Genomic DNA, 26,893 nt, shown 5'->3' with positions numbered 1-26,893 from the left:
AGAGAGAGAGAGAGATGAGAATAGAGCCAGATGTGGTGGCATACACCTATAATCCCAGCACGCAGGAGGCTGAGGCAGGGAGATCACTGGGAATTCAAGGCCAGCCTGAACTACATGGCCAAACCCTATCTCAAAAAGACAAAAAAAAAGAAGATGAAAATAACTATGTCCCCACTTCCAAGCACTGCCTTTGTCTTCCTCGGAATGCTGCACCGAGACAGACTAGACAAGTGAAAAGCAGGAACCGGACATCTCAAAAGTGCCTGGTGGCATCTGCACACACGGGCTAGTTTCCCTGGAACAGAAGGGAAAAAAGGACTAGGAAGGGGACACAGGGGCTTCGGCACTTCTGAATTTTTATTGTTAAAAACATATCTAACTCTGGTTTACTGGTACAGCCGCTTCTCCTGTACCTGTTCTTCAAATACATGAGTACATTCGTCTGTGGACGCCATTATTTTCACTAGTAGATTGTTCTCCTTGGGCGTGTCCTCATCCGCCTGGCCTCAGTCCCTCCATCCCACAGCCGTCCAGTGTCCTCAGCTAATATGGATGTCTTTGGATTCATTTGTGCTGTGGTCCATACCCATAGATGGCTGAGTATTATTTTGTATTTTAATATTTTACATGGACATTATCGTGCTGTACTCATCCCTTCAAAACTCACTTTTTTACTCAACAGTTTTTTGTTTGATTTTTTTGGTTTTTTTCCTAGATTTGTATGTGTTGATGAATGAAAATCCAATTCAGTCTTGCCCCCGTATGATATTTTGTTATCTGAATTTTTGCCTTGGTTTTTTTGCGGGGGAGGTGGTAATTTTTTGGTGCCGAGAGCCAAACCCTGGGCCTCACATCTGCTAGGCAAGCATTCTACCGCTGAGCTCAAGCCCCAGCCCCTGTTAATCTGAATTTTAAACTAGGCTTGATGTTGCAAAGCATCTGAAATAAACAAGGCACCATGTCAAAATTCATTCTCATTACCAGGTAGGTCCATCTGCATCATTATGTTATTCTCTAGATTTCGATATATTTGGAAGTTTTCAGAATGGAGAGGAAAGAGGAAACACCAGTGGAGAAGGGGTTAGAAAAGGTAGCCTCTCAGCCTAGGTTTCTGCAGCTAATCATCTGGATATAAAAATAAACCTTGGGAGACCAGCTTCATCTCATTTGCCACTCGTGGGAATCTGCCTCCCTAGGGAAAGGCCAGAAAGTCTTGACCTTGGGCTAAATGAAGTGTTTATTTAGCTGCTTGGTTTGGAGCATATTGGTAGATGGCCAGAGTGGGCTCAATGGAACTTGTTGTAGGCCTGGCTATTTTAAAAGAGGAATTGGCAAGGAACGATTTCACAGAACTGCTGTGAGACACCATTTTTCAAAATATTTATAACATGTAAACTATAAATAGTCCAAATGACAAATATCAGTCACAGCTTTGACCAGGCCAACCTTTGACTTCCTCGACACTCTACTATCTTGGGCTTCGAGACGCTGATGCCCCCTCTCCTGTGCCTGCTGGATACCCTTTGTGACCCCACGTGCCTTTCAGGGTCTCTTCTTCCTCTCAGGGACTTTCAGAAGAGGGAGGCCTGGCAGGAGTAAGAGCTTCCCCATGACTGGTGCTTCCACAGATCAGCGATGGAAGGACTTCCCTAGGTGAATCAGAGACTCACAGGCACTAGATGGAATTGCCAGACTGCAATGCTTGATCAGAGTGACCTGGAGCACCGTTTTACTCCCCCTCCCTTCCACAGGCAGTCTCCCCCCGTGCCCAGCATTCACCAGGGAGCCCCATTTAGATGATTTTCAGGTCCTAGGGCCTCTGTTGCTTCTAACTTCAAAATGAGGTTTTCTCCTCGGCAGTTGCTGGAGCCCACGTTGTTTCCTGAGTATCCCCATAACCACTCACCCCAAAGCTGTCAGGCACACTGACATGCCCTTCTCTCCACCCAGGGTATGACTTCTGCCAGGTACTGCAGTGGTTTGCTGAGCGGGTCGACAGGATCATCCTGCTCTTCGATGCTCACAAACTGGACATCTCGGATGAGTTCTCAGAGGCCATCAAGGCTTTCCGGGGCCAGGATGATAAGATCCGCGTGGTGCTGAACAAGGCCGACCAAGTGGACACACAGCAGCTGATGCGGGTCTATGGGGCCCTCATGTGGTCCCTGGGCAAGGTCATCAACACGCCCGAGGTGCTTCGGGTCTACATCGGCTCCTTCTGGGCGCAGCCCCTGCAGAACACGGATAACCGCCGGCTCTTCGAGGCTGAAGCCCAGGACCTCTTCAGAGACATCCAGAGCCTCCCCCAGAAGGCCGCAGTGCGCAAGCTCAATGACCTCATCAAGCGAGCCAGGCTGGCCAAGGTAAGCCGGCCATGCCCAGGTTATGCCTGGGCTGGGTGCTCCATCCCAGAGGCTTAGGGATGGGACATAAGACAGGGTAAGATCGAGGAGCCCTCCGAACATCCCAGTTCTGGCTCTGTGATCTTGGGCCAAGGGTTTGGCTCCTCTAAGCTTGTTTTCCAATCTTTAAACTGGAGCCGACAAGGACACTTCATAGGGTGCTTCTGAGGATTCGGTGTGGCAGTTTGCTCCCGTGGCAAAGTGCGAAACCAGCTGAACCTGAGGGAGGTGGCCTTGGAGGAACCAGTAGGGCACTTAGAGGCCACCCGTAGGAAGCACACACCTGAGGCTAGAGCTCATGTCACCTCCTGAACACAGAGGAGCCCTGGGAGGATGGTTGGCCCAGCCTAGCCTAGAGTGTGCGCTGGCTTGGGGACGCGCCTGCCTCCTCTCTGTGCTATAGCTGTACACCTGCATGTTTTGGCCCTAGCCCAGCCTCTCAGAAGCCCCTGGCACATGTGCCCTGTGGGGTGGGTGGCAATCTGCTGACCCCTCCAACAGCAGTCAGTCCTGTCTCTGAAGAAAGAGAAGCATGTCACCCCTCAAAGAGGAAGTATAAGGAAAAAAGAGTTCTTTAGAAAATCTGTATACATTGCATGAAATTATTGTCCTCTAATACCAGAAGCATTTCTAGAGTCACAGACCTGGTCGCCGGTCCTCAGAAACCTGTCCCCGTGTGTCCTTAAAAGTATGCACGTAAAATCCCCTGTGTCAAAAGAGATGCATCCCGGTGACCCTGATGAGCAGCAAAGGGATCCAGAAGTCCATGCTGACCCCCTATTTCACAAGGCACAGTAGGCTAAGGGCTCTCCGCGGTCGCCTAATTCATTCCTGATAAACCTGGGGCTGAACATCAGCCGCCTGGCTGGCAGCCCAGCCTTCTGCTCTGGGCCATCTTCTGCTCATGCCAGCCCACAGGCTGCATCTCCAGACCCACTGGGGTCTGGTCAGGAAGTGAGGTCAGCCCAGCTTTGCCTGGTCTTGGGGTATCAAAGAACCCACATCCCGTACTTCAGTCCTCGTGGCTTTTGTCTGGCCTCAGCACAGGGTCGACCCTCTGTAGGCCATCCTGCTCTGCCTCATTCAGCCAACAGGACTCAACACCTGAGGCAGGGCTGAAGAGCCCAGCCTCAGGGAAGGAGTGGGGAGGCAGGGACATGTGCTGTGGGTGCTGTGTTCTGCAGGGGCAATGAGGTGCCCACTGGGGACAGGCAGGCAGGGCTTCCCGGAGGATGGTACTGGGGAGAGCCACAAACCTCCTGACCTCTCCTCCTTGCTCCTTAGCAGCCTTCTTCATACCCACAGTAGCATCTCTTCTGCATAAAAGAGGTGCGTCCCTGGCTGCCACTGCCCCATCCGTAGGACCTCCATCCCATTTCCTGTCTGCTCACCTTCCGTCCCAGTGTAGGCACATGCATTTCTCCCGTGTTGCTCAGCGAAACTGAGGTCACACAGTTCTTGTGTGAGTCACCGTTCTTTATCCTTTCTTCCTGGTGCAAGCTGCTTCCTCTCTGTCCAGAACAGCAAGCCACTTTGTTCCAGTCCCCCAGGGCAGTTATGCTAACTGGTTTATAAATCCACTTGCCTGTGGCTCCCACAATATGTCCTCAAGCTTCCTGGGCCTAATGCTTGGTGGCAAGAAGTCTCTTTGTCCCTTCAGTGACCTCCTTGGCATATGGTATCTCTCTCCTCCAGCTTAACTTCAGGGTATGCAACAGCTCATGTTGCTTTAGAATCCAGTCTGGTAACTCATGCCTTACCTTTTGCAAATTTTAAGATTTTTCCCCCACTACTTTTAAATATCCACAGACATTTTTAATTTGCCAGTCATTACTGAGAAGAAGCAGCTACATTTGGTCAGATAACTGACTAAGGAACAAAGAACGGGCTGGAAGTACCAAGCACCATAACCCCTGGGGCTTCTCTGCCACCCTGGGGCATCTGCCCTTCAAACAGGCCAGTGTGGCTGAGGTCTTGAGAGGCACAGAATGTGGCTCTGTATTCGCCACTGTGAATAATGAAAACCCTTGTGCAGATGGCAGGGGGAGGCTCAAACTTGCTGAGCTTACTTATAGGAAAAAAGCTTGCATTTCTTTTCTTCCTAAGAATAGTATCTGGCTTGTTCCTTTTCGCAAAGGCAAAATGTTTGAGGCGCGGGTACTTCCAGCCTGAGCCTTCCAGTGCCGCTTGCTCGGGGCAGTGCCATGCTGAGCAGCAGGACAGGAAGCAGGCTCAGCCGCATGAGAAGCAGAGCTGAGCACGGTAGATTTGGTCCCTAACGAGTGGCACTCACGTTAGACCATCTGCAGGTTTTGTTTTTGCAGCACTGGGGGCCAAACCCAGGGCCTTGCCCGTGCTGGGTACCACGCTCTACCAGTGCGCTGTCCACCACCCGCTACCTGCAGTTTTATGTTCCATTTGTGAACCTTGTTTTTGCTTAAAAGGACAAGCAGTCACCTGAGCCTTTCCCTTTAGAATGTTATATTTTCTAAAAATGCTTTTGCTTTGCTTTTATTTTTTGTTTCTGTTTTTGAGACAGTCTCACTGTGTAGCCCAGGCAGGCTGCAGACTCAGAATCCTCCTGCTCAGCCTCCCAATCACTGGGATTATAGGCGTTTATTTTGGTGTGTTAATCTTTCTTCTCTTGGTCTAGTTTTCCTTTTGAAGCCAACAGTGCTCTAAGAGCCACACAGTTTGCATTATGTGTATTATTTTGTTCGATCCTGTCAATAACCACACAATCCCATATCCTTATCCTCATTTTACACATGTAGGCCTGACCCTTGGAAAGTAGGTAACATCCCTGAGAGTCACAGCCTGCAAATTACAAATACCTGTATATATTACAGTCCATGTCTAGGCAGTCAGACTGCTAGGTCCAAAAAACCCTCATTTGCAATCTAGAGTGGACAGCCGCTTCCTGACATCCTTGCTTCTGCATTAATCTGCCATTCTGTTTATTCTAGAAAATTCTCCACCCACAGAAACCCAGCAAAGCTGAGAGCCTTGTTGATCTGCCATTTTGAAAACATGAACAGGACAAGTGTTTAGATGTCACCTAAGTGGTGACATCTGAATTGACTCTTGGGATATCTGACTATAGAACGCTGTAATTAAGCAGAACCCATGGCCCATCCAGAGAAAGCAAGTGTGTCCTCATTTTAATTAAGGTGTCACAAAGATGACACTGCAATAATACTAAAAATAAGTACTGTTGCCAAAATCAGATGACTTCTAGGTCTTTTGTTTTTTTGAGGCAAGGTCTTGCTTTGTAGTTCAGGGTAGCCTTAATTTTACTATGTAGCCTAGACTTGGCTCAAACTCTCAATCTTCCTGCTTCAGCCTCCCAAGTGCTGGGGTTACCAGCACGCACCACTACAACTGGCTCTTTCTTTTCTATCTTTATGTTTTTACAGCTGTCTGTCCCAAATCCAGGAAATCTCAGAGTGGGCTTAGCGAGGCAGAGATCGGGTCTTGTGGTGTCAATAAGCAGCCTGCATGAAGACTGCTCACTCTCTGAGGTACCGGTCAGGTGCACTGCAGGATTGTTTAGAATGAGCTATTAGGGGAAAGCCTGAACAACAGTTTGCAAATATAAGTTAGTTTTCTTCAGCTCTAATAAATCAGCCTCATGGAAATCAAAATCATCTTTATGAGAGAAATGGACCGAAGTAAAAAGGGAGGGGAGTTTACTGCAGGGCCTACCCTTGATAAGCACATTGCCCAAGATTAGGAAACATCCCCACCCACTCGGAGATCCTCACTCAACAAAAAATGAGGTAGCATTTGAGGAAGAAACCAGTAAAAATGAGAAAGAAATGGAGAGCTCAGTGATTTTGAGGGTTTACTGTAGTTCTGTAAAATTCAGTTTCGTCTTCCGAACGTGTTTTCCTGTCAGTCACGTGTATGATGCAGAGCCTGGCTTCCCCGTTCCTGAGAACTGAGGCACTTTGTACCCGTGGACGGACCCGGGCTCAGGGTGTGAGGGTGGCTGTGTGCTGGGTGGGAGTGAACTCTTTATTGTTTATCCACCTTGAGGCTTTAAAAATAGCCCAGCCGGCAGCCCGAGCTGCTGTAGATGCCAGTGCTTGAGCCCATATATGGAAGCCTGTTGCTCTGCAGCTTGACCTCAGATGCCTCTGAGGCCCCCATAAGTCCCTTTAAGGCTGTTCTGGAGCACAGCAGCCACTGGGGTCAGCTTTGATCTGAACACAGTAGCAAACCCTTGTTTAAGTAGGAACCAATGAGCTGCTTGTCTCTGTCTCTTTGAGACTCACACTTTAATTACCCCGTGGGCTCATCTTTCCACTGTCTGCTCTATTAACTGAAATTTTTTATCCTCCATACTGGGGATTGACTCAGGGTCTTCACACTGAACTACATCCCCAAGTCCTTTTTTATTTTTTATTTTAAGGCAAGGTCTCACTAAGTTACTAAGTCACCCAGGCTGGGCACCAACTTTAAATGTGCTGATCCCCCGATTTTAAGTGTTCTGTACACATTTCCAACTAGGCTTATAGAAATGCAGGTCCCACCAATTTTTTTAAAATTTACAAATGAATGGCATAGTGTCTAACCCCGCTTTCCCACCTGCCTCACTAAACCACTGCCTGAAAGCCACACCCCATGGAAGCATCTCTTCCACCTGGTAGCTGCCCCCACTAGGGGCCCAGGGCTGCCCTCCCAGTCTGGGTGGATAGAGCCAGTCTCTCTCCTGAGCACACACTTCTCAACTTGGAGACACACACACACACACACACACACACACACATACCTTGCACTAGACACGTTTAATGAAATTTGTATTGGAGGGTTTATGAAGTATTCATAAATCCATACAGCCTCCTTAAGGGAAGGATATCCCTGTCTGCTTGTTGAGTTACTAGCTTAGAGAAAAATGGTCATTTTGATCCATTTGATTTAACCTCAGGCATCACTCTTAGAGGACTTAGGACTTTTCCAATTTTATACAAGAAAAAGGATGAATGGAGCAAGATAAGAATGTTCAAAAGCCCACAGAGGTCAATGTCATTCACTTGTGAATTAAGCACGTGGAGCCCAACTTCGTCATGTTACTCTTCAGACAGGGAGAGTGTGCTAGTTCCTCAGGAAGGACAAAAGCACTGAGCCTGCCCTGGCAGTAGCACTCCTCCAGCTGTTGGCCCCAGGCCGGTAGTTAATAACAAGTAACAATTACCCTTCCCTTTGTAGTAAACCAAGTGCATTCCAGTGCATCACCTATGATTCTCATAATAACTGTGAGATAAGTGTTGTCATCCGCAGTGTGTGGATGACAAGCCGAGGTGAGGCATCTGACGGCTCCCCTGACTTGTCCAGAGTGGTGGCAGGGCCTGAGCCTGCTCTTCCATCCCTAGGGCTCACCACCCCTAGGGCTCACCACCCCCACTCTTCCTTCTGAACACTCTGTTCTTTCCTGTTCCCCCTTTATTCATTCTCTACACTATGAAAGACAGAAAGTCTCAGGCTCTTTCTACCTCCTTGCACAGGGCCGTCTCCAGGTGTGGCCCCGAGGCCAGTATTTACCAGGAGAGACATCTCTGAACAGAAGGGCAGGAGTGAACTTTTGAAGCTGACTGTGACTTGCTCCATTTAGCCTGTCCGCTGTATTCACCAAGTGTCTTTAGAAAATGACAAGGTGCCTCCTGCCAGAGGGTTGCAGCCTTTTCCCGTATTGCCATGTGGTGTTCCTAACGTCTGTGTGCCATGGCACATCCATTGTTGGTGTGTGGGCAAAGGGAGAGTAAACATCCTCTCTAAAACTTCTGCAGATGTGGAGCAATCAGAAATCAATCCCTGAGTCAATTTTCCAAACTATTGTTCTGAGTCATACAGTTCATTTTGAATTCCAGATTTGAAACAGCTTCAATGAGATTTTCTTGTTTAGTGTTAGGGGGTCAAATCTAGGGCCTCTCACATGCTAGGCAAGTACTCTACCACTGAGCTACATCCTCAACCCTATCTTCGTTAAATTGTTAACTCATACCCACAGAAAATAGTTCTGTAAGGATGGGAATAAGGCATTTGGGTGCCAGTGTCGGCCCCATGCCTCCCAACTATTTATGTGACCCTGAGGAAGGTATATGAAATTCCTGGAACCAGGAGTACAGTTACACTGAATGTCCCTTCCATAGTCAGTACTCTAAGATTCTGATTTACCATGCAACTTAAGCAACTTTTTAAAGCCAGAGCTCCCACATGGTATCGGAGCCCGGACAGTTGTCCCAGGATGCTCCAGGAAGGGCAGCCACTCACGGGCAGCACAACAGGAAGCTTCCACCACACAGACCAGTGGACTTCTTAGAAGTGGAAACAGGCTGAGAGCAGCGTGAGCCAGTCAGCCAAGAGTCATGACTAGGTAGTACCAGGCAGGTAACAGGTGGGGGAAGTTAAGACCTGGCACAAGAGCTGCCTCTGGTGTGTCAGGGCACTGGAAGCCCAGTGTCCAAGGGCAGCCCGTTGTCCAGCAGCTTCAGTCATCAGCTGGCAAGTGCCATGAGGTCTCAGATGAGGGAGCAGTAGTGGGTGGAGAGGTGTATGGGCACCTATCACCTGAGTTCCGCTCGGGTTACACAGGCCCTAGCAGGCCTGTGATCAGAATCAGGTGCCCAGCCTTGAGGGCAGGGGCTACGTAGGAGTGAGTCAGAACAGGGAGCAGAGATGAAGCCTTCCTGGAACAGCTCAGTGATGCTTCAGAGGGCCTTAGGGAACCTGCAGGGGCCTGGTTCCTGGGAATGATGGGGAGGCGCTCTCAGTAAGAACCCCTCATGGTGGGATGCCAAGCAGCTAGGAGCCTTCCTGCCTCCATTGGAACTGGCTGCCGCCCAGAGCTCGGCAGGCCCGGGCCAGGCCATAGGTTCCGGGAAGACTCTGCCCAAGAGTGGAATGCAGGAGCAGCTGGTGACTATCTGGCCTTTCCCACTGGAGCGTGACAGTCCTTTAAGTCCGTGGGGCTCCCCTAGGCCCATCCATGTCTCGCCAGGCAGTGACCACCTAGGGCAAAGTGCTTGCTCCTCTTACGACTCATTCATCATAGCCTAGGATTCTAAGTGAAGGATTCTCAAATGTTGGGTTTCTCTTTTTGTCCCTAGAAAATCTTGGAAATACTCTAAGTTGTTTAGTATTGAAAAATAAACAAGCTTACTACTGACAGAAAGATTTAGAACCGTCTCTCCAGTTCTGTGCATTCTAAGCAATAGCTGGCAACACCGTGTACACTATGCTGAGACGACCTTCATCTAGATGGAAGAGTTAGCCTTTCCCCTGCTGCGCATAGCAGGCTTGCACCATGCAGCCCTCATCTTAGCCCATATTTCTGGCTTTGTCTAGCATGTCCCCATCCACAGAGGCCATTGGCTGAGCTACTGAATGTATCCACTTATCCCCTTTATTTAATTTCCACAAGATTATGGTGAAGTCTGTTTTCTTTAATAGGGTTTCCCTTAGCTACTCAGTCATTTTCTTTTTGTAATCCCTGCTCTGTTTTTCATCCTTTCTTATTTAGTTATTTACTTGACTTTTGAATAACTCTGTAAGAGTCGAGTGCTACAGGAAAGCTATTGTAAAGAACCTGTCATGTCGTCCTGAACTGGGAATCAGTGCAAGAGCAGAAATGTCGAGAAAGGGTACAACGCAGGCCAAACCCAGCTCTTCCAGCAGGACGCTGCCCGTTGGGTGACAGTCCAGGACCACCCCAGGAGATCAGGGTTTCTGGGGCTTCTCCCTCATGTACCTCGGCTCCTCCCCAGGGGGAGTTTCTGCTAACCAGCATGGTCCCAGGTGGCTAGTCTTAGGCGAAAATGACTTCGGTGCCACCTGTAGAGATTTTGACATCTAAACTGCCCGCAGAGGGGTTGTGGGCATTCTTGTTGCACTGCTCACTGAGCTTCCACGCAGATCATTGCTAGCAGTCTCCAGTTTCACTTCCTGGTGCTCCCAGGGACCAGGTGAAACTTTCTCCTCGGGCTTCTGGTTGATCACAACTCATGTCTGTCTCACACCTGTCACTCCCTACCCAGACCCCAGAGTCCCAGAGACACCACTGAGCTGGAGCCATGGAATTTCCCCATGTCAGTCACCCTGCCGAGAGGGGTGTGTTTAGGACAATTCCACATTGCCCAATCTGTTCCCAGCCAAGCCTGCCCACCCCACCTGGGAAGCAGGTTGCTCTCAGCCTTATTCTGACCTCTCTGGTGCCCCAGAGCCATCACTGGGTTAGCAGAGCCGCAGCCTAAATCCTCCGTCGGCTCCTAATACCTGGTGAGCAGAGTCTGTATGCAGCCCACCCTCCCCACCTTCAAACCTGTCCATGACACGGCCCCAAACCTGCTGTGCTGCACCTCTGTCCATGTCCTTTCCTCCACCTGGACGGGTGCATCCTCCCCTCAGCCACACATCCTGTCTGTTCTTCAAGGCCAAATTCAGTATCACCTCTTCCCTTGCTCTGTCATCCCCCGCCCCTTACCTGTCATATTCCACCTCCCGGAGTCCTGGCTCCTCTTCCACCTTGCTCTTGGTCATGGTGTTCTCTCTGTTACTCTCCCTGCATGGTTTCACCTTCCCCCTTGGCTCTGCTCCCCGCCAAACCCATCATCCTGCCCAGTGCTCTGGACATACATCCCAGCATCCCGCTAGACAGCCTGCTCCCCTGGACCTTGCTCCCTCCTGTGTGTGAGGACCATGACTCTGCCTGGGTGCCCGTTCTGGGTCATTGACGTATATAAGATGCAGTGTTGTCTGTCCCTTCTCTGGGGCAGTACTGAGTAGCACATCTTTACCTGACATTGCCCTCAGGTACACGCCTACATCATCAGCCACCTGAAGAAGGAGATGCCAAATGTGTTTGGAAAGGAAAACAAGAAGCGAGAACTTATCTTCAGGCTCCCAGAAATCTACCTTCAGCTGCAGCGAGAATACCAGATTTCTGCAGGGGACTTCCCTGAGGTTAAGGCAATGCAGGTAACTGGGAGCCCATTACCCTGTCATGGGATGGGAGAGAGATGCGGTGGGATGGGACGGGCTCATGGTTAGAATCAAGAAGAACATAAGAATTGGTCCTCTTGGATGAAGCAGAAATTGCCTGCCTTCCAAAACACTTAAACAGAAGAGGACACATAGCAAAGGTCAATGACATTCATATGGATAAATCAGATGAGCCCTCTGAGACTGGTTTTGATGCTGAGGTAATACCTGTTTCTCAGAATCCTGCACCTTAAGGGAATCAGAGCTGGGCATGGCCTCGAAGGTCACCTTGGATGGCCTCCTCCGCCTGCCGGCACTGTGGGATTATGTACTCAGGCGGCCTCGTCAGGGGCGTGGGGCTCTGTGTACCTGGCCAGGCTTTGCAGGACACAGTGAGGATTTTGCGAAAGGCTGGCACTGGTGACCTTGACCCAATTTTCAGAGCCTCTCTCAAGCTGAGTCTGGGCAGTCCCAGCTGAGCTAGGCTGGGGGCTGCAGTTCGCTCCTGGCCTGCGCAGTGTGTCTGCCTCTCCGCAGCAACACCGGATGAGCATGTTCTGCTAAGAAAGCCACCTGACTGGCTTCAGCAGACAGTCCTCACCGCCAGGCCAACTGTGTTCTCATCCAGACATGCATCCATCTTTTCTTCTGTAAAAGCCACTGTTTTTCTGTAAAGCAAGCGATACTGGCCCAGGTGCCTGTGGCCACCAGCCAATATTGTGATCAAGTAAAGCCAACCAGGTAGAGGAGCATGGGTGGCCCTTGCTGTCCACCTGCTTTCTGACAGACATCTGACAGACACTTGAATCTGCATAGAGAAGACACAGTTCTGCCCTTGCCGTGGAGTTTGTGAGCCCCTGGTAGGAATAGTGTGCCCGTTCTCCATGGGTCATCCTGGCCAGCCCAGTGGTCACCACCCTGAGGGAGTATGGGCCCACACAATCAAAGAGAATCTAGATTTGTATGTAAAAATCACCTGGTTTTCAAATTTTGACTCAAACTTCCAAAAATCACTACACAGGCCAAACAAAGGCCATCTGCATATCTCTTGTGCCCTGAGATCGCCCATCATATCTGCTCCGAGCCACAGAGGCCAATGTCACTAAGGTAGCAGTACACAGAACCCTGGGCCTCAAGGTCCCTGCTGGTCCCTGCTAGAGGGAGGAGGAAGAAGAGGGGAGAGGGGACCACAGCATGGTAGATGTGAGGGCCAGCAGGTAGGGACAGCGCCAGGAGTTTTGTTCTGAGGGGGTAATTGGTGATGTGAGCTTTAATGAATCACACATAAACACAGGATGGATCCTGCTGTTCTGGGAGAGTTCTTCACACCTGGACTCAAGTGAGTGCTCCGGTCAGTATGATCCGGCTGTGTTTATTTCATAACAAGTACAGAAGCATCTTTTCTCTTCCAGCAGTGAAACAAACATGCCTGTACCCAGAGGATGAACGGGGTTTCTCCTGGCACAAGAGGGCTGATTCTGGCATCGCCTGGAGAGTTCCCTATTCACACTGTCAGGCTGTGCCTGCACCCCCTGACCAAACTGCAGGGCAGCTGTTTCCTGTCTTTCAGATGGAACTTTAGTTGGAAGGGAACTTGGTGTCTCAAGTTCAGTGAAAGTTATGAGAAAATACCCAGCATGTGCCATGGCCTCATGGGGCTCTCTGTGATGCCTCCGCATGATCAGGTTGTCACCATGTGTCAGCCACAGAAGAGACTGCTCCTGAGACCAGGGCATGCTAAGCCCCCAGGTACAGAGAGCTGACTCCAGGACCAGAGCTACTCATGGCACATCCTGGGCCTGCGGTGTCATAGGACAGCCAGGCCACCAGAGCTGGGCAGAGGGATGGTCTCTGGGAAGGGAAACAAGGAAACCCTCATCTCTGGAGCAGCCACAGCCCATCCAGCAGGAGGGCATAGGAAGGGTCTGGGTGTGTTGAGAGCCCCTGTGGGTTAGGCCATGCACCAGGTCCCATAGCACCTGGTCACTTGTGTCCACTTATTCCTTCCTCTAAGACATGAAATGGCCCATCCCAGCTGAGCACTGTTCTCAGCCCTAGGAATAAATCAGTGCATAAAAAAATGAATGAGGCTAAAAATAATTTAGTCTTCACATTGTGATACTGGCGATGAGGCTTTGGGCAGCAAAGTGTGTGGTTGGGACACACGTCTTGCTGCAGCACGAATGCTGTTGTGGTTCAGGGTAATTAATTACATCATTTCCTGTCTGTCTTCCTCAAGGCTGTAACTCCATGAGTTCAGTGACCCGTGTTCTCTTCTCTCCCATATCCCTGGCGTCCAGGATATAGTGGTTGCTCGGCGTATCTTAGTTACTGTGTGTTCATGCAATGGTGCCTCTAGTGTAGTGAGCTTTTCAGACCCTGGTCCAGGTCTGAACCCCAGAGGGCTTATGGACCAGGGGTTTCCAGAGGAAACCCTAGAAGATGAAGGAAGATTTCTCCTGGAGAAGCTGGTGGGGTCCTAATTACACCATCTAGTCCCATCAGAGAATCTCATGGAATAAGGCTAGCCAGTGACCCATCAGGAGCGTTCACTGTCCCTTGTGTATCAGCTACCTGCTGTCATCCAGGCAGCTGTGGGTAGTATGGTGTGGGTGAGGGCCTCTTCCACCCCAAGTCTGGTAAGAATCTCACACCCTCCATGTGATCTCCCATGTAGAGGTGGGGCAGAAGCTCAGAGATGACGGTGTCGTGGACTTCGCTCCCGTCAGGGCTGTCTGGAGAGCTCTAGGTGTTCTCCAGGCCCCTCAGGGACCGGTCTGGTCAGGGTGACTCAGCCATTGAATGAGCCAAACATTATTTTGAGGCTTCCCACGGGGGTAGGACAGGCTCTGCAACCTACTCCTGAGGCTGCCTTCCTCTGTCCGCCCCCTTCTGGAGGACATGTGACTTTTGGCACAGATGTGTCAATACCTCAGGATGACAAGAACCCTAGAAATGCCACCTTTACTCTGACTCACTCCTGGAAGGACAGTGTGACCCTGTGGCCAATGAGTTAGCAGCATGTCAACAGCAGAGGGCAGCAGAACTGCCCCTGTCTGCCCTGGCCCTCCTGTGCATTTGAACCCCACTCCTGGTGACCCTTGGGAAGACGAGGCCTGTGATAGCCCAGCCAGCTGGGGTTGGGCTGGAAACTGACCTTTGTCCTTGGGAAGGAGCAGTCCCAGGGTCCTGAGCTTGCTGGATAATTGTTGATGGGTCTGCCTTCAAACTGCCCAGTGTGTAGTCATCCCATAAAAAGGCTTCTGTTTTGGACCCACCTTGATGGAGTTGATGATGGTTTAACTTGAATGCCTTACTCCCTAGCCAGGCCAGTGGGGACCACAGGGATGAGTGTAAAGGGTTTATGTATTTTGTGCCCTTCAGAGTAGGAATGGCAGCAATTCTCTGACCACCCCTGCAAATATGTGGCCATTTCCCCTGTCAGTTTCCCAAACATGTGCCATCAGGATCTGTGGCCCCTGAGAGCTGATAGAGTGTTAGGGTAGGCATCCCACTCGTGTATCTGCCAGGCCAGACACAGGGCCTCTGTGTGCTCCCAGCTTGGGTGCACTCCTGAGCCATGGGGTAGGTGTTTGTGTACCAGGGAATCCAGCCTTCTTTACCCAGCAGGGCTGGGATTTTTGTGTAGGATACTTCCTCCTCCTCGCCCATCCACTGGCTGACAGATCTGGCACTATCGCTTGGTGCCAAGGTTGAGGGTGACGTCTTGGTGACTATCATCTGCCAGTGAGGATAAAAGACAGGGGAACCAGAATTCTAGTTAGAGATCAGGCCTGCTCCACCCCACTGCCCAGAGGAGGACACAGGCCCCACAGGGTATGATAGCAGTGTGGGAGGCCCTCCTCTAGAGTCATGCCGGGCCGGCTAGCTTCCGGATGTGTCTCTCCACAGTCTAAAGCTCAGGGTGCCCCTTCCAAATGTCAGCATGGAATTCCTGCCCTACCGTGCATCCTAGAGCCACAGCTTTGATTCTCCATTGCAAACAAGGAAGGAATCAGGTAAAGGAGAAATGGTCCTTCTAGACAGTCAAGTGTTCTAGAGCTCCTAAGAATAAGATTATGTAAAAATTAACATCATAGACAATATATATTTCTTCCAGTACTGGAGATTGAACCCAAGGACTTCACACTTAGCTACATCCCTAGACCTTTTTCTAATTTTTTAGTTTTGACACAGGGTCGTACTAAATCACTTAGTCACCCATGCTAAACTTGAACTTGTGATCCTTTTGCCTCAGTCTCCCAGAATGCTGGGATTACAGGCCTGTGCCACCATGCTTGGCTGACACAGTATTTCTTTAAAATGGAGATTATGTATCAGTGTGGTGTTATTTAAGTAAAGTGTGTGTGTGTGTGTGTGTGTGTGTGTGTGTGTGTGTGTGTGAAAGTGGCTAGAAATGTATGCCCATGCCTGTGAAACGATGGCTGGTCGCTATGATTACTCGGTATCTGCAAGATTCCCAGGCTCCTGGCCCAGCTGTGCTCCAGTGGGGCTGAGCCTACCTGCGCAGCATCTGAGGCTCATTCACAAGAGATTAGTGCACTAAACCCTGTTGGGGTTTTTTGTCATCTTTCTTTCTTTCTTTCAGCTGGTCCAAAACAAAGTTCTTAAGTACTTTTTCCCCAAATATAGTCCCCCTGTCCCAACCAGGACAGCATTAGTGAAAAGCCAGGAGGCGTGGGCCCTGGTCTTGACTCCATCAAGACAGCACGTGGCCTTCTGTAAAACAAAGTTGAGAATAGTGCTGCCCTTCCCTACCCAGGAAAGGCATGTACATCAGCTGAAGTGTGAGATGATGTCTGGAGTTTTCGAAAAGAGGGACAGGTTAAAAAAAAAAAAAAAGATTTTCTCATAATCCTACTCATGCAACTTCTCCTTCCAAAAACCACCGTGCACACAGTGAGTCTGGGCGTGAGGACCCCATGGGGGAGCGAGCTCTGGAAAGCACAGGTGGGAGGGGGGGGTTCATCTCCCTCCAGCTGCCCCTGCCTATTTCTGCCTGAAGAGAGAGTGTGTCACCAAGGCTGTGTTTTCTCCTTCTGCAGGAGCAGCTTGAGAACTATGACTTCTCCAAATTTCACTCGCTGAAGCCCAAGCTGATCGAGGCTGTGGACAACATGCTGACCAGCAAGATCTCATCCCTCATGAGCCTCATCAGCCAGGAGGAGATGAGCATGCCCACGCAGATGGTGCATGGCGGCGCCTTCGATGGCACCACCGAGGGCCCCTTCAACCAGGGCTATGGGGAGGGGGCCAAGGAGGGCGCCGACGAGGAGGAGTGGGTCGTGGCCAAAGACAAACCTGTCTACGATGAGCTCTTCTACACTCTGTCACCCATCAATGGCAAGATCACGGGCGTCAATGCCAAGAAGGAGATGGTCACCTCCAAGCTGCCCAACAGTGTGCTCGGCAAAATTTGGAAGCTGGCCGACTGTGACTGCGATGGCATGCTGGACGAGGAGGAGTTCGCGCTGGCCAAGCATCTCATCAAGATCAAGCTTGATGGCTATGAGCTGCCCAACAGCCTTCCCCCCCACCTCGTGCCCCCCTCGCACAGGAAGTCCCTGCCGAAGGCTGATTAGAAGCCACCACAGGACAGGGCGAGCAGGGCAGGGCAGGAGGAGGGAGCCGGGGGACCTGGGCCTAAGGCCTGCTCTGCCACTGACTGCTGAATGGCCCTGGGCAAAGCACTGCCCTCTCTGTGCCTCAGTTTCCCCATCTATAGGATGAGGAGGCCAGACACTGGACACCAGATGAGATCCTTTCACCTCTGAAATTCCAAGTTTCTATTAAAATATTAGGGGGAGGGGGAATGGATAAGGAGATCAAAACTTTGAGAAGAAAGGGAAGTTATCCAGAGTGCCCCGGAGCCTGGAGGAACACACGCGTGGGGCGGGCCTGGGGGACTCCAGGGCCTGGAGAGTGAGCCGGGGCCTCGCCTGGAGCAGATGAGTCCGTGGGGCCACAGCGGCTTCTGTCATCATGAACAGTGTCTCAGCGTCTGTCCGTCCCTTAGAGGGCAAAGATGATCTTATTTATTTTGTTTATTGTGTTCCCTGCTATATTTAGAGGAGAGAAAAAATAAAGCAGAAGGTTTCCACTCCCTCCAGACTAATCTACAAAGAGAAGGCTGATGCCCAGGCTTGTCTGTTGTGCCCCTGTCCTAGGCAAGCAGGGCACATCTGTCCCAGCACCCAGTGCCCACCTCTGCCAGGCCTCCTTCCTAGGTGCCCCTGGCAAAGCTGTAATTGGTAAGGGATTTGGAACTCACCTCTGCGAACCCCTGGCAAGACCTCAGTTGGCGTTTCAGGTCATTTTGAAGTCTGAGGATTAGCTTTTCTTACCAGTTTGTCCAGTGGGCTGTAGAGAATCTGTTCATCAGACTTAAACCACACTAAAGGAAAGAGACTTTCCTTCATCGTTTTGTGTAGTCCCTGTCCCCTGAGGCTCCTTGGTGGGTGACCAGCGGAACCACGTCTTGGTGTGTGCAGTGTCCCAAGCCCTATGCTCAGGAGTCTTCAAGGAGAGATTAGTCTAGTGGAGTTAGACACTGTTTTGTAGAAAAATAGGCGCTTTAATTATGCCCACTTGTGTTTTTCTTATAAGACAAAAAGCTTTATACAGAAACATTTTATATAAACCCCTTTCTTCAAAGGCCATGTGCTTTGCTCATGAATGCCCGTCTTGAGGCAGGACTTGGCCACTTTCCCTTCCATTGGCTCTTGGGTGTCTTTCCCAAGTCTTTTACCAGGCCACTTGCTCAGATTCCTGGGTCAGGTGGAGGTGGGCACTTGCACCACCACCCTCCCTGCTCTGAGGTCACAGCTCAGGGCAGCAGGTGGCTTTTACCCTTATTTATGCAACGGGAGAGAGTCACAGAGCAGCGAAGGCTGTGTGAGCTGGGCTTTGCCAGCCCTGGAAAGGAGTAAAATCCAACAGTTTCTCTGAGCCTTCCTAAAGCTACATTTTTTCTCCCTTTTCCTTTCACCTGCCTCTGGTGTCATCAAGGTCAAAACTGCACATTTAAGAGAAAATACTGAGCCAGACTTGGTGGCACATGTGTATAATCCCAGAACTCGGGAGGCTGAGGCAGGAGGATCACTGTGAGTTTGAGGCCAGCCTGCGCTATATAGTGAGACTCTGTCTCAAAAAGAAAAAAGAAAGAAAATACCGATTTGGGGGAAGAATATATCCAGATGCCAGCCCTTACATTCTCCAGCTTCCTTTCTAAATACTTTAGTTTTAAGACAAGAAATTGCATAATGTAGCTTTAATCTGAATGAGCACTTTTAAATTAATTAGACATGCAGGGGAAATGTTTGTGATTCAAGTACTGTAATGCAGGCAGGTAGTCCTGGGAAGGTGAGGGCCACGCAGGTGTGCAGGAGGTGGCAGCCATCAGTGGCAGCTTGGGAAGAGAAATGGTTTGTCTAGAGGTATAGAGATACCAGGGAGAGTCGACTGTCCCTTCAGAATTGTCTTGCTTCTGCTCAGTTATCATATATAAACATAAATATATACACATATGTTCTTCACATGAGTATGGTTTGCTTTTTTTGTTGTTGGTTGTTTTGTACTTCGGTTTCTAGCTTTTGGATTTTTTTTAATACAGCTCAACTTGAAAGTCAGCTCCTTGTAACACAAATAATCCAAACTTCGTATTGACCAACAGAGTTCTCATGTCACCGGGGGCTACAATTAGTAGAAAAGGAACTGGCCTTTGTGGCGTAGGCAGTGGCTTTAGCTGCCCATGAGCTAAGGAGAAAGAAGAGCAGTTCCCAGCCCCACCCAACAACCTCACAAACAACCGCCTCTGAGACGTGTGTGAGGCATCAGGCAGTTCGGGCTGTTGTCGAAGCATTCGAAAGCCAGCCAGGGACAGAGGGACTGTGAAGGCAGAAGTGAGGAGAAGGAGCTCCTCTGACACAGGGCCTTGGTGTGATCTGACCCACATGCTTTTTCCTCCGGGCCTGGCCCTGTGGCTGCAGGAACCCCTCCCCCAGGACAGTCGCACCCTCTCTCTGAGCCTCGGGGCTGCTGGGGTGGTGGAGGCACCATGACACATGGGTAACTGTGACCCTGACCTTAGCCAGACCAGTGTGTGAAACCAGCAGAATGGGAGTCACTTCCCCTCCAGAGACAAGCATTCACTGCCTCCCTGTACACACCCAGCCTCCATGCCCAGCGCCACGGCCGGATCCACAGAGCGCAAAACAGTCAACTTCGAGTCTCTGACTTGATAGAAACTGTCATTTCCACAGCTTTTGCAGTTTCAGGTCGCCCCTTTCTAGGGGGAACCCCCTCAGGTCCAGGGTTAGATGAGCCTTGTGTCTATGGCTGCTCCTGGGGTTGGGGGGCACTCACAGGGGGCCCTGGGGGGTGGGGAAGGGCAGTCCAGGTTGGGAAGTGGGTCTTCTCTGCCCCTCAGGGCCTCTTACCCAGACTGCCTCACCCCTAATGTTCCCACCAGACCCAACAAGGCCACCTCAGGGGCCTCTGGGTCCCGAGAGGCAGGACCCCCCACCTGATGACAGGGAAGTTACCAGGGGCAGTGGAGTGGGGTGGAGGGGAGACCCTCTAGCTATGGGCCTGGAGCATTCTTGAGCCACCCCCTCCCGTCTGGGCCACGCCCTGTGGCAGGTGGGAGGACAATGCTGCCTGTGTGCCCTTACCCCCGACATGCTGGCTCCAGGGGAGGGCTGTGGTGTGGCCCCAGCTCCAGCCTTGGGCCTCTCTCGGTGCCTCTGTCTCTCACGGCACAGCCCTCCGTCTGCCATCTCCACCATCCAGCAGGGCCTCCTGCGGCCTTTGCCAAGGTGAGCACGCTGCTTTCCTTCCTCCTGCCTTCAGCAACCCAGCGAGCGCGGCCAACCACTGTGGCGGGGCCTGACCACAGGGGGCTGAGAGAGGGAACTGGAAGGTGGGGTGGGCCCCGGGTCCTTTAAGTGCAGGACACCTGTCAGGAGCACCAGATCTTACCTGGCTAGGAGCCAAGACACAATACCCACCAACTGTGGGGACAGTGTGCCAGAGCAGAGCCTCAGGCCCCAGACAGTGCGGTCATCAGTACCCACACCCCTCCCCACCTCCATGGCACCTCCAGACTCGGAATGTCCAGTGGCTTCTCATCCCCAAAGGGCCACAGGCCTGATGGCTGCCTGGCCCCGTAATCCCCAGCAGCTTCCAGCTACAGGGCACCTGCAGCAGGAGGCCAGCCTGGTCCCACCCAGTGCAGCTCCCACCATGGCTTCTGAGTACGAGCTGGGCCGCGTCCGCAGGCTGCAGGCCCGGCACATGCACATGCAGGAGAAGACTTTCACCAAATGGGTCAATAACATCTTCCGGCTCAGCCAGGTGAGTGCCTGGGGTGCCCAGCTCAGCCAGTGGAGCAGAGCCAAGGACAGGGCTTCCTCCCGTCACAGCAGCTCCCCTGCCTGCACCTCCCAGGTCGCAGGCTGACCCTGTGCCTACCCTGTCCCCTCCCCAGGTGGGCATCAAGATCCAGAACCTGTACACAGAGCTGGCCGATGGCACCCACCTGCTGCGGCTGCTGGAGCTGATCTCAGGGGAGGCGCTGCCAGCACCCAGCCGGGGCCGCCTGCGCGTGCACTTCCTAGAGAACAACAGCCGGGCGCTGGCCTTCCTCAGGGCCAAGGTGCGCTCCGGGGGTGCTGTGCCGGTGCTGGGTGGGCAGCTGGGGCAGGCGAGACCGCCGAGGTATCCTTCCCAGGTTGGGCCACAGGACAGGGCAGAGGAGGACACCGAGGAGGACTCCTGGCGTGGACAGCACCCAGCTGGCCACAACAGAAACTCACCACGTCCTTACTGGGCCTGAAAGTGTCACTTCTGTAATCAGGGAGAGTTACAGAATTCTATGCTGAGTCACTCCCGGTGTTTTCCTAACCTCCTTCCATACATGTGGATACAGAGGGCCAGAATTACTTACCAGGCAAGATCCATGGTCAGCCAGGTAGCAGAGACAGATGTGGGGCTGTGGGTGGCTGGCAGGGAGTGGGACACGGAGGAAGGGCCTGGTCGGTGAGGCAGGCAGGAGGAAGGGGTGCAGGAGGGAGAAGGGTCTCAGCAAGCACCTGAGACAGGAACAGGCCAAAAAGGAGGCAAGAGCTCCAGGGACACAGACCCTCATGGCTAGTGCCAGGGGTCTGTGCAGGGGTCATTTATATTGGGAATCAGGAGCTGGAAAGCTGAGGGCTCCTGGCCTTGGGCATTGAAGCTGCAAGGTGGCTGCCTGCGGGCTATGGAGTCACTGAGCTGGGCCTGGGTGAATGGAGCCTGAGCCAGCATGTGTGGCCCATAGCTTAGGTCCTCATGGAGGTACCACTGCCCCCTGAGGCCTGGTGTGCTGGAGGAAACTGGGAAGAAATCAAAGCCAAGGGACGGGGAGCGACTGTGGCCCCCAGCACCAGGGTCAACAGAAGGCTGCCAGCCACAGAAAGCCAGGCCCTATTTGGCCTCAGGGACAGTGTCCCTGTGAATTTGGCATCTTCTTTCAGGAACCCTGGGAAGGGTGTGAGCTCCATGGCCCCTGGGAGAGGCTCTGCAGCCTCCTGAGCTTTACTACTGGCACATCACTGATACCTGTGAAGGAGATGTCCCTGACTCAGAAACAAAAGAGGTCACAATGGTTGAGACAGGAAAGGGAGTAGTCCCAGCCCACAGTTACCAGGTGGGCGTCTGCACTGAGGGAGACCTCACCATGTGCTGAGCATTTTGTGCCAGTGCTTGCGACAGCATAAGCAAAGCCACCCCTGACTTTGAGGAGCCTGTAGGAGCTAGAATAGCTACAAGCTGGTAAAGGTTTCAAAACTGATTCTCTGGGGAAAACCAAAGCTCTGGACATATTTGCTGATTTACATGGTGTTCATCCTCCCATTGTGATCAAATTCAAACTACTAGCTGACACTGCTAAACACGAAGTTGGGAGGATCAGCTGGTAGGAACAGACTCGAGCATCCCACCCGGGATGCTCCAGCCAAGCTGAGGTGAATGTGGAAGAGGCGATGTGCCAGGGAGAGGAGGGAAGTGCAAGGGAGGGGGATCCTTTAGAGTCCAGCCAGACACAACACAGTGTACCCAAAGGAGACGGCCCCCAGGTGCAGACCCCCACGAGGTAGGTGGTCAGTTAGGCCAGCTGCCCTCCGGGTCTGACGCCTGCCTGCTTCTCCCTGGGGACCTCCTGGCTGGGACAGACTGGAGTCCAGGCACCCGCCCCAAGCCCACAGTGGGCCTCCTCGAATTTTGGTTCCTCTGAGTCCTCTTGGGAACACAGACTTTATGTTTTAGCCCAGGCTCCTGTGCCCACAGGTGCCAATACCCCTCATTGGGCCAGAGAACATCGTGGACGGAGACCAGACGCTTATCCTGGGACTCCTCTGGGTCATCATTCTGCGTTTCCAGATTTCCCACATCTCCTTGGACAGGGTATGTCTCAGATTCCCATGCCCCATGACCTAACCCGGCCCTGGTCCCTATTCAGGCCTTTGGGGATGGCACAGTCCCACCGAGCCTTTTCAATTCCCACAACACCCACAAAATCAGTGAGTGTTCACTCTCCGGCCCAGGGCACTGAACCCAGAATGTCAGAGATGTCTCCATGAGGTGGCCTGAGAACTAGAGTCAGGGCCTAACACCTAGCTTGGGACAGGTCACTCTTGTTGGGTGGCCCAACAGCTCAACTCCAGCAGGTTAGGAACACCAGAGCAGACAGTGAAAAGAAGCCATGGAGCCAGGTGTGGTGCCACATGCCTGTAATCCCAGTACCTGGTAAGCTGAGGCAAGAAGATCGCCACAAGTTCAAGGCCAGCCTGGACTCATAGTGAGATCCTGTCCCCCCACCACAAAAGCCACAGAGTTGGCAGATTAGGAGGACCTCAAAAATCACATGTGACCATGAGCCTCAGGGGAGCAGGGCCTTATTTGTCTGCATCCCCAGAGTTCAGCACTGTTTTGGGGAAATGCATGCACAGCTGGACAGGTCTAACTGACCTCAGCCCTTTCAGGAAGTAGTGCTGGCCTCCTAGATCCCTGGGGCCTGGGCCTGCCACAGCCTGGCCCCCTGGGAGCAGCAGGGGCTCATGGTTCCCTCCCTGGTGACTTAAACATGGTTGGGCTCAGGCTGCCCTGCTCCTTCCAATGCCCATCCCAGCATGGACCCCAGGTCCCCTTAGGCCCAGCCCAGCTCTCAGGGGCTTGGGCCTGGCCTCCTCTCCACTCCAGGACCTTGACACCCTGTCCTGCCCCACACTGGTGCCCAGTGTACTTCCTGCCCTAGCTCCAGGGCCTGCTCAGCCTCACTTGTGAATTTATAGAGAACTGTGGTGAGAGGAGGGTATAGGAGGGAGCCCTGGAAGGACAGGACATGGGACAGGAAACCTGGAGGGGGTGGTGGGAGCTGGGGGAGGGAGTGGAAAGAAGTAGAGTCCACTGAGGTAAGACCAGCAGGGAAAGAAGTCAAAGAAGGGGGCGGGAGAAGGGAAAGAGGCACTGAGTGAGAGATGAAGGGGGACAGTGGCAGAATAAGAGAACCATCTCCCCAGAACGGGGAGGGGACTGAACCCACACCCACCATGCTCCACAGAAAGAAAGGCTCCTAGCCCTGTCCCAGCCTGTCTCCCCACAGCCTGCAGGCTCTGCTGCGCCCTACACTGGGCCCCACGTGTGACCATGCACCCCTGTCTGGCCAGGAGGAATTCGGGGCCAGTGCAGCCCAGCTGTCCTCCAAGGAAGCTCTGCTGGTCTGGTGCCAGCGGAAGACAGCCAGCTACACCAACGTGGCCATCACCGACTTCTCCCGCAGCTGGAGCAACGGGCTGGGCTTTAGTGCGCTCATCCATGCCCACAGGTGTGGCCCAGCCCAAAGCCTCCACCCTCTAAGCCCACCGCCCGGGCTCTGGGACCCACCCATGCCCCAGATCCCCTCAGCCCCTGGCTGAGAGGGCAGGTGCCCGGCCAGCCCAGGTCAGCCCTCGCCACTCCTTGGGACAAGTCATGGAATTGGCAGGTTTGCACTGACCCCAGCCTCCTCCACTTCCTGTGTCCCTGGTTCTCTTCACTGTCCTCTCCCTGGTAGAACCGTTTCTTTTCTAGCACTGGGGACTGAACCCAGGGCCCTCCCCCTGAGCTACATCCCTACCCCTTATTTTTTATTTTGAGACAGGTTCTTCCTAAGTCACTAAATTGCCCAAACCAGGCACGCCTGCCCTTTTAAACTTCTCCCGACAGCCCTTGGCGTGGCCTCTCCATCAGAGTCCTACCTGAACTTCAGCCAGAGACTCAGGTCTCAGGGTCAGGGTCTCAGGGTCGGAGGAAGGGGAAGTCATAGGCGCTGTGAACCGCAGTAGGAATGTGTACTATAATAGACTATACTGATACTATATTGTGTACTATAATAGACTATATTGATAGTCTATTAAACCAAGGCAGGACAAATCCTACCCTCTGCCAGGCCAGACCTGCTGGACTACAGCTCCCTGCACCCCAGCCACCCACTGCACAATCTCACCTATGCCTTCCACGTGGCTGAGCAGGAGCTGGGCATTGCCCAGCTGCTGGACCCCGAGGACGTGGCAGCCCTACAACCAGATGAGCGCTCCATCATGACCTATGTCTCCCTCTACTACCACTACTTCTCCCGCCTGCATCAGGGACAAACAGTCAAAAGGAGACTCGCTAAGGTTGGTGACAGAGGGAGACAGGGCAGAGCTGTGGCACTTGAAGGCAGGTGGTACGAGCATGGGCCCCAGAGTCAGGAAGACCCAGGTTTGCAAACTGCCCCTTCCTCTTAACTTGCTGTGTGGCCTCAGCCAATTTGCCTAACTTCTCTGTGCTCCATATGTAACATGGAGATGATGCCCGGATAACAGAAGGCTGCTGCAAGCATTCAAGGGAGTGGAAGTGAAGTACTCGACCTGGTGCCCGGCATACCTGGGGAGCCAGGGGAGCAATGCCCCTCCTGTCCCTCCTGCTCGCTCACTTGCAGACTAAGCTCCTGATGGATTAACAGGCTTAGAGCCAGGAGTCTGCAAGGACAGGAGCAGAAAAGGCTCTGCTGGGCAGGGGCTACACCAAGCCCATGCTTTTGGGCGGCTCCCTCGCTCTCTGGAGGCGATGGCAGAGGCTGAGGCCTGGGAGGGCTGTCCTCAGGGTGGGTGTCTCAGGATGGGGGTGACACAGAGAGAGGGCTCTGAGCTGGCTTGCGGGGAGGTGGCCACGGGGAAGGGCAAGAAGACCCGGAAAGAAAAGCCTGGGGGGTTCAACCCCCAAAGGTGGGGCCAAAGGAGGTAAAATAAGTTGGAGGAAGGTAGGACACATCTCACTCCAGTCACTCCTGGGTCTGAGTGTGCAATGCCCCTCTTCTCTGAGCGATCGCCACTCTGCTGAGGAAGGAGCCACAGCCCACCTGGGCAAGTCCGGCTGTTCCCAGCATCCAAAAGGAAAGGGCCTCTAGCCCGGGGACACTCTGACCCCTTCCCCTGCCTTTACCAGATCCTGCTCCAGCTCCAGGAGACCGAGGCACTGCAGACGCAGTACGAGCAGCTGGTGGCCGACCTGCTCCGCTGGATTGCAGAGAAGCGGCTGCAGCTGGAGGAGCGGGATTTCCCGGACTCCCTGCCTGCCATGCGCCAGCTATTGGCAGCCTTTGCCTCCTTCCGTACCCAGGAGAAGCCACCTCGGCTGAAGCAGCGAGGTGCCACGGAGGCTCTGCTCTTCAAGCTGCAGATGGTGCTCCGAACCCAGAACCGCAGGCCCTTCCTACCTGGCGAGGGCCTGGGCCCTGTGGAGCTGTCCCAGTGCTGGGCAGGGCTAGAGCGGGCAGAGGCTGCCCGGAGCCAGGCCTTGCAGCAGAGGCTACTGCAGCTGGAGCGTCTGGAAACCCTGGCCCGGCGCTTCCAACGTAAGGCTGCCCTCCGGGAGAGCTTCCTAAAGGACGCAGAGCTCGAGCTGAACCAGGCCAGAGCCCCACCAGCCAGCCCGGCCACAGTGGAGGCAGCCAGCCAGAGACTGGGCATGCTGGAGGCCAGCATTCTGCCCCACGAGGGGCGCTTCCAGGCCCTGGTTGAGATTGCAGACATCCTCCAGCAGGAGCAGTACCATAGCTGGGCAGATGTAGCCCACAGGTGAGCCATCCTCACAGCAGGGTAAGGCCCTCCTATCACATCCCCACCTTTGCAGGAGCCCATTCCCAGCGATGGAGGAGAGGGTGGCTTATGGATTCAGGTCTCCCTCTAAAAAGATCAGTCTTCCACATGTGTTTGAAATCCCGTCATCGGTAATTCATTCATCCCTTTGGTAAAGCATTGTCCTTTCCAGGTAGCCTCTGATTAGCTCATTCACAAAATGGGCATTTATTTGTCTACTCTGTCCCATGAACCATTCTAGGTGCCAGAAATTTAACAGTGAAGAGGACAAGAAAAATCTCTCCCCCCACAAAGCTTACACACTATTAAGAAAGCAGATAAATAAGAAAAATC

General features: G+C 52.6%; 2 protein-coding genes across 2 annotated transcripts in view; both read left to right on the top strand.

Annotated features, from left to right (window-relative positions):
• The window catches only part of Ehd4 (EH-domain containing 4), a gene marked incomplete in the record, with an annotated part of 71,388 nt that extends 53,883 nt beyond the window's left edge, over positions 1-17,505 (top strand). The window contains 3 exon segments of the mRNA XM_005381320.2: positions 1,951-2,363; positions 11,214-11,378; positions 16,448-17,505. Of these exon segments, the coding sequence (XP_005381377.2) occupies positions 1,951-2,363; positions 11,214-11,378; positions 16,448-16,984 (1,115 nt within the window).
• A 2,239-nt stretch (positions 17,506-19,744) lies between these two features.
• Sptbn5 (spectrin, beta, non-erythrocytic 5) overlaps positions 19,745-26,893 on the top strand; it is a 41,293-nt gene continuing 34,144 nt past the window's right edge. Inside the window, exons 1-6 of the mRNA XM_013512416.1 lie at positions 19,745-20,756; positions 20,890-21,057; positions 22,728-22,844; positions 24,107-24,264; positions 24,868-25,096; positions 25,908-26,539. Coding sequence (XP_013367870.1) covers positions 20,493-20,756; positions 20,890-21,057; positions 22,728-22,844; positions 24,107-24,264; positions 24,868-25,096; positions 25,908-26,539 — 1,568 coding nt within the window. The 5' untranslated portion in view covers positions 19,745-20,492. The remainder of the gene's footprint in view (positions 20,757-20,889; positions 21,058-22,727; positions 22,845-24,106; positions 24,265-24,867; positions 25,097-25,907; positions 26,540-26,893) is intronic.

This window comes from Chinchilla lanigera, unplaced genomic scaffold (genome assembly GCF_000276665.1).
Source record: "Chinchilla lanigera isolate Chin_1 unplaced genomic scaffold, ChiLan1.0 scaffold00015, whole genome shotgun sequence".
Classification (NCBI taxonomy): Eukaryota; Metazoa; Chordata; class Mammalia; order Rodentia; family Chinchillidae; genus Chinchilla; species Chinchilla lanigera.
This window is presented reverse-complemented; position numbering and strand designations above follow the sequence as displayed.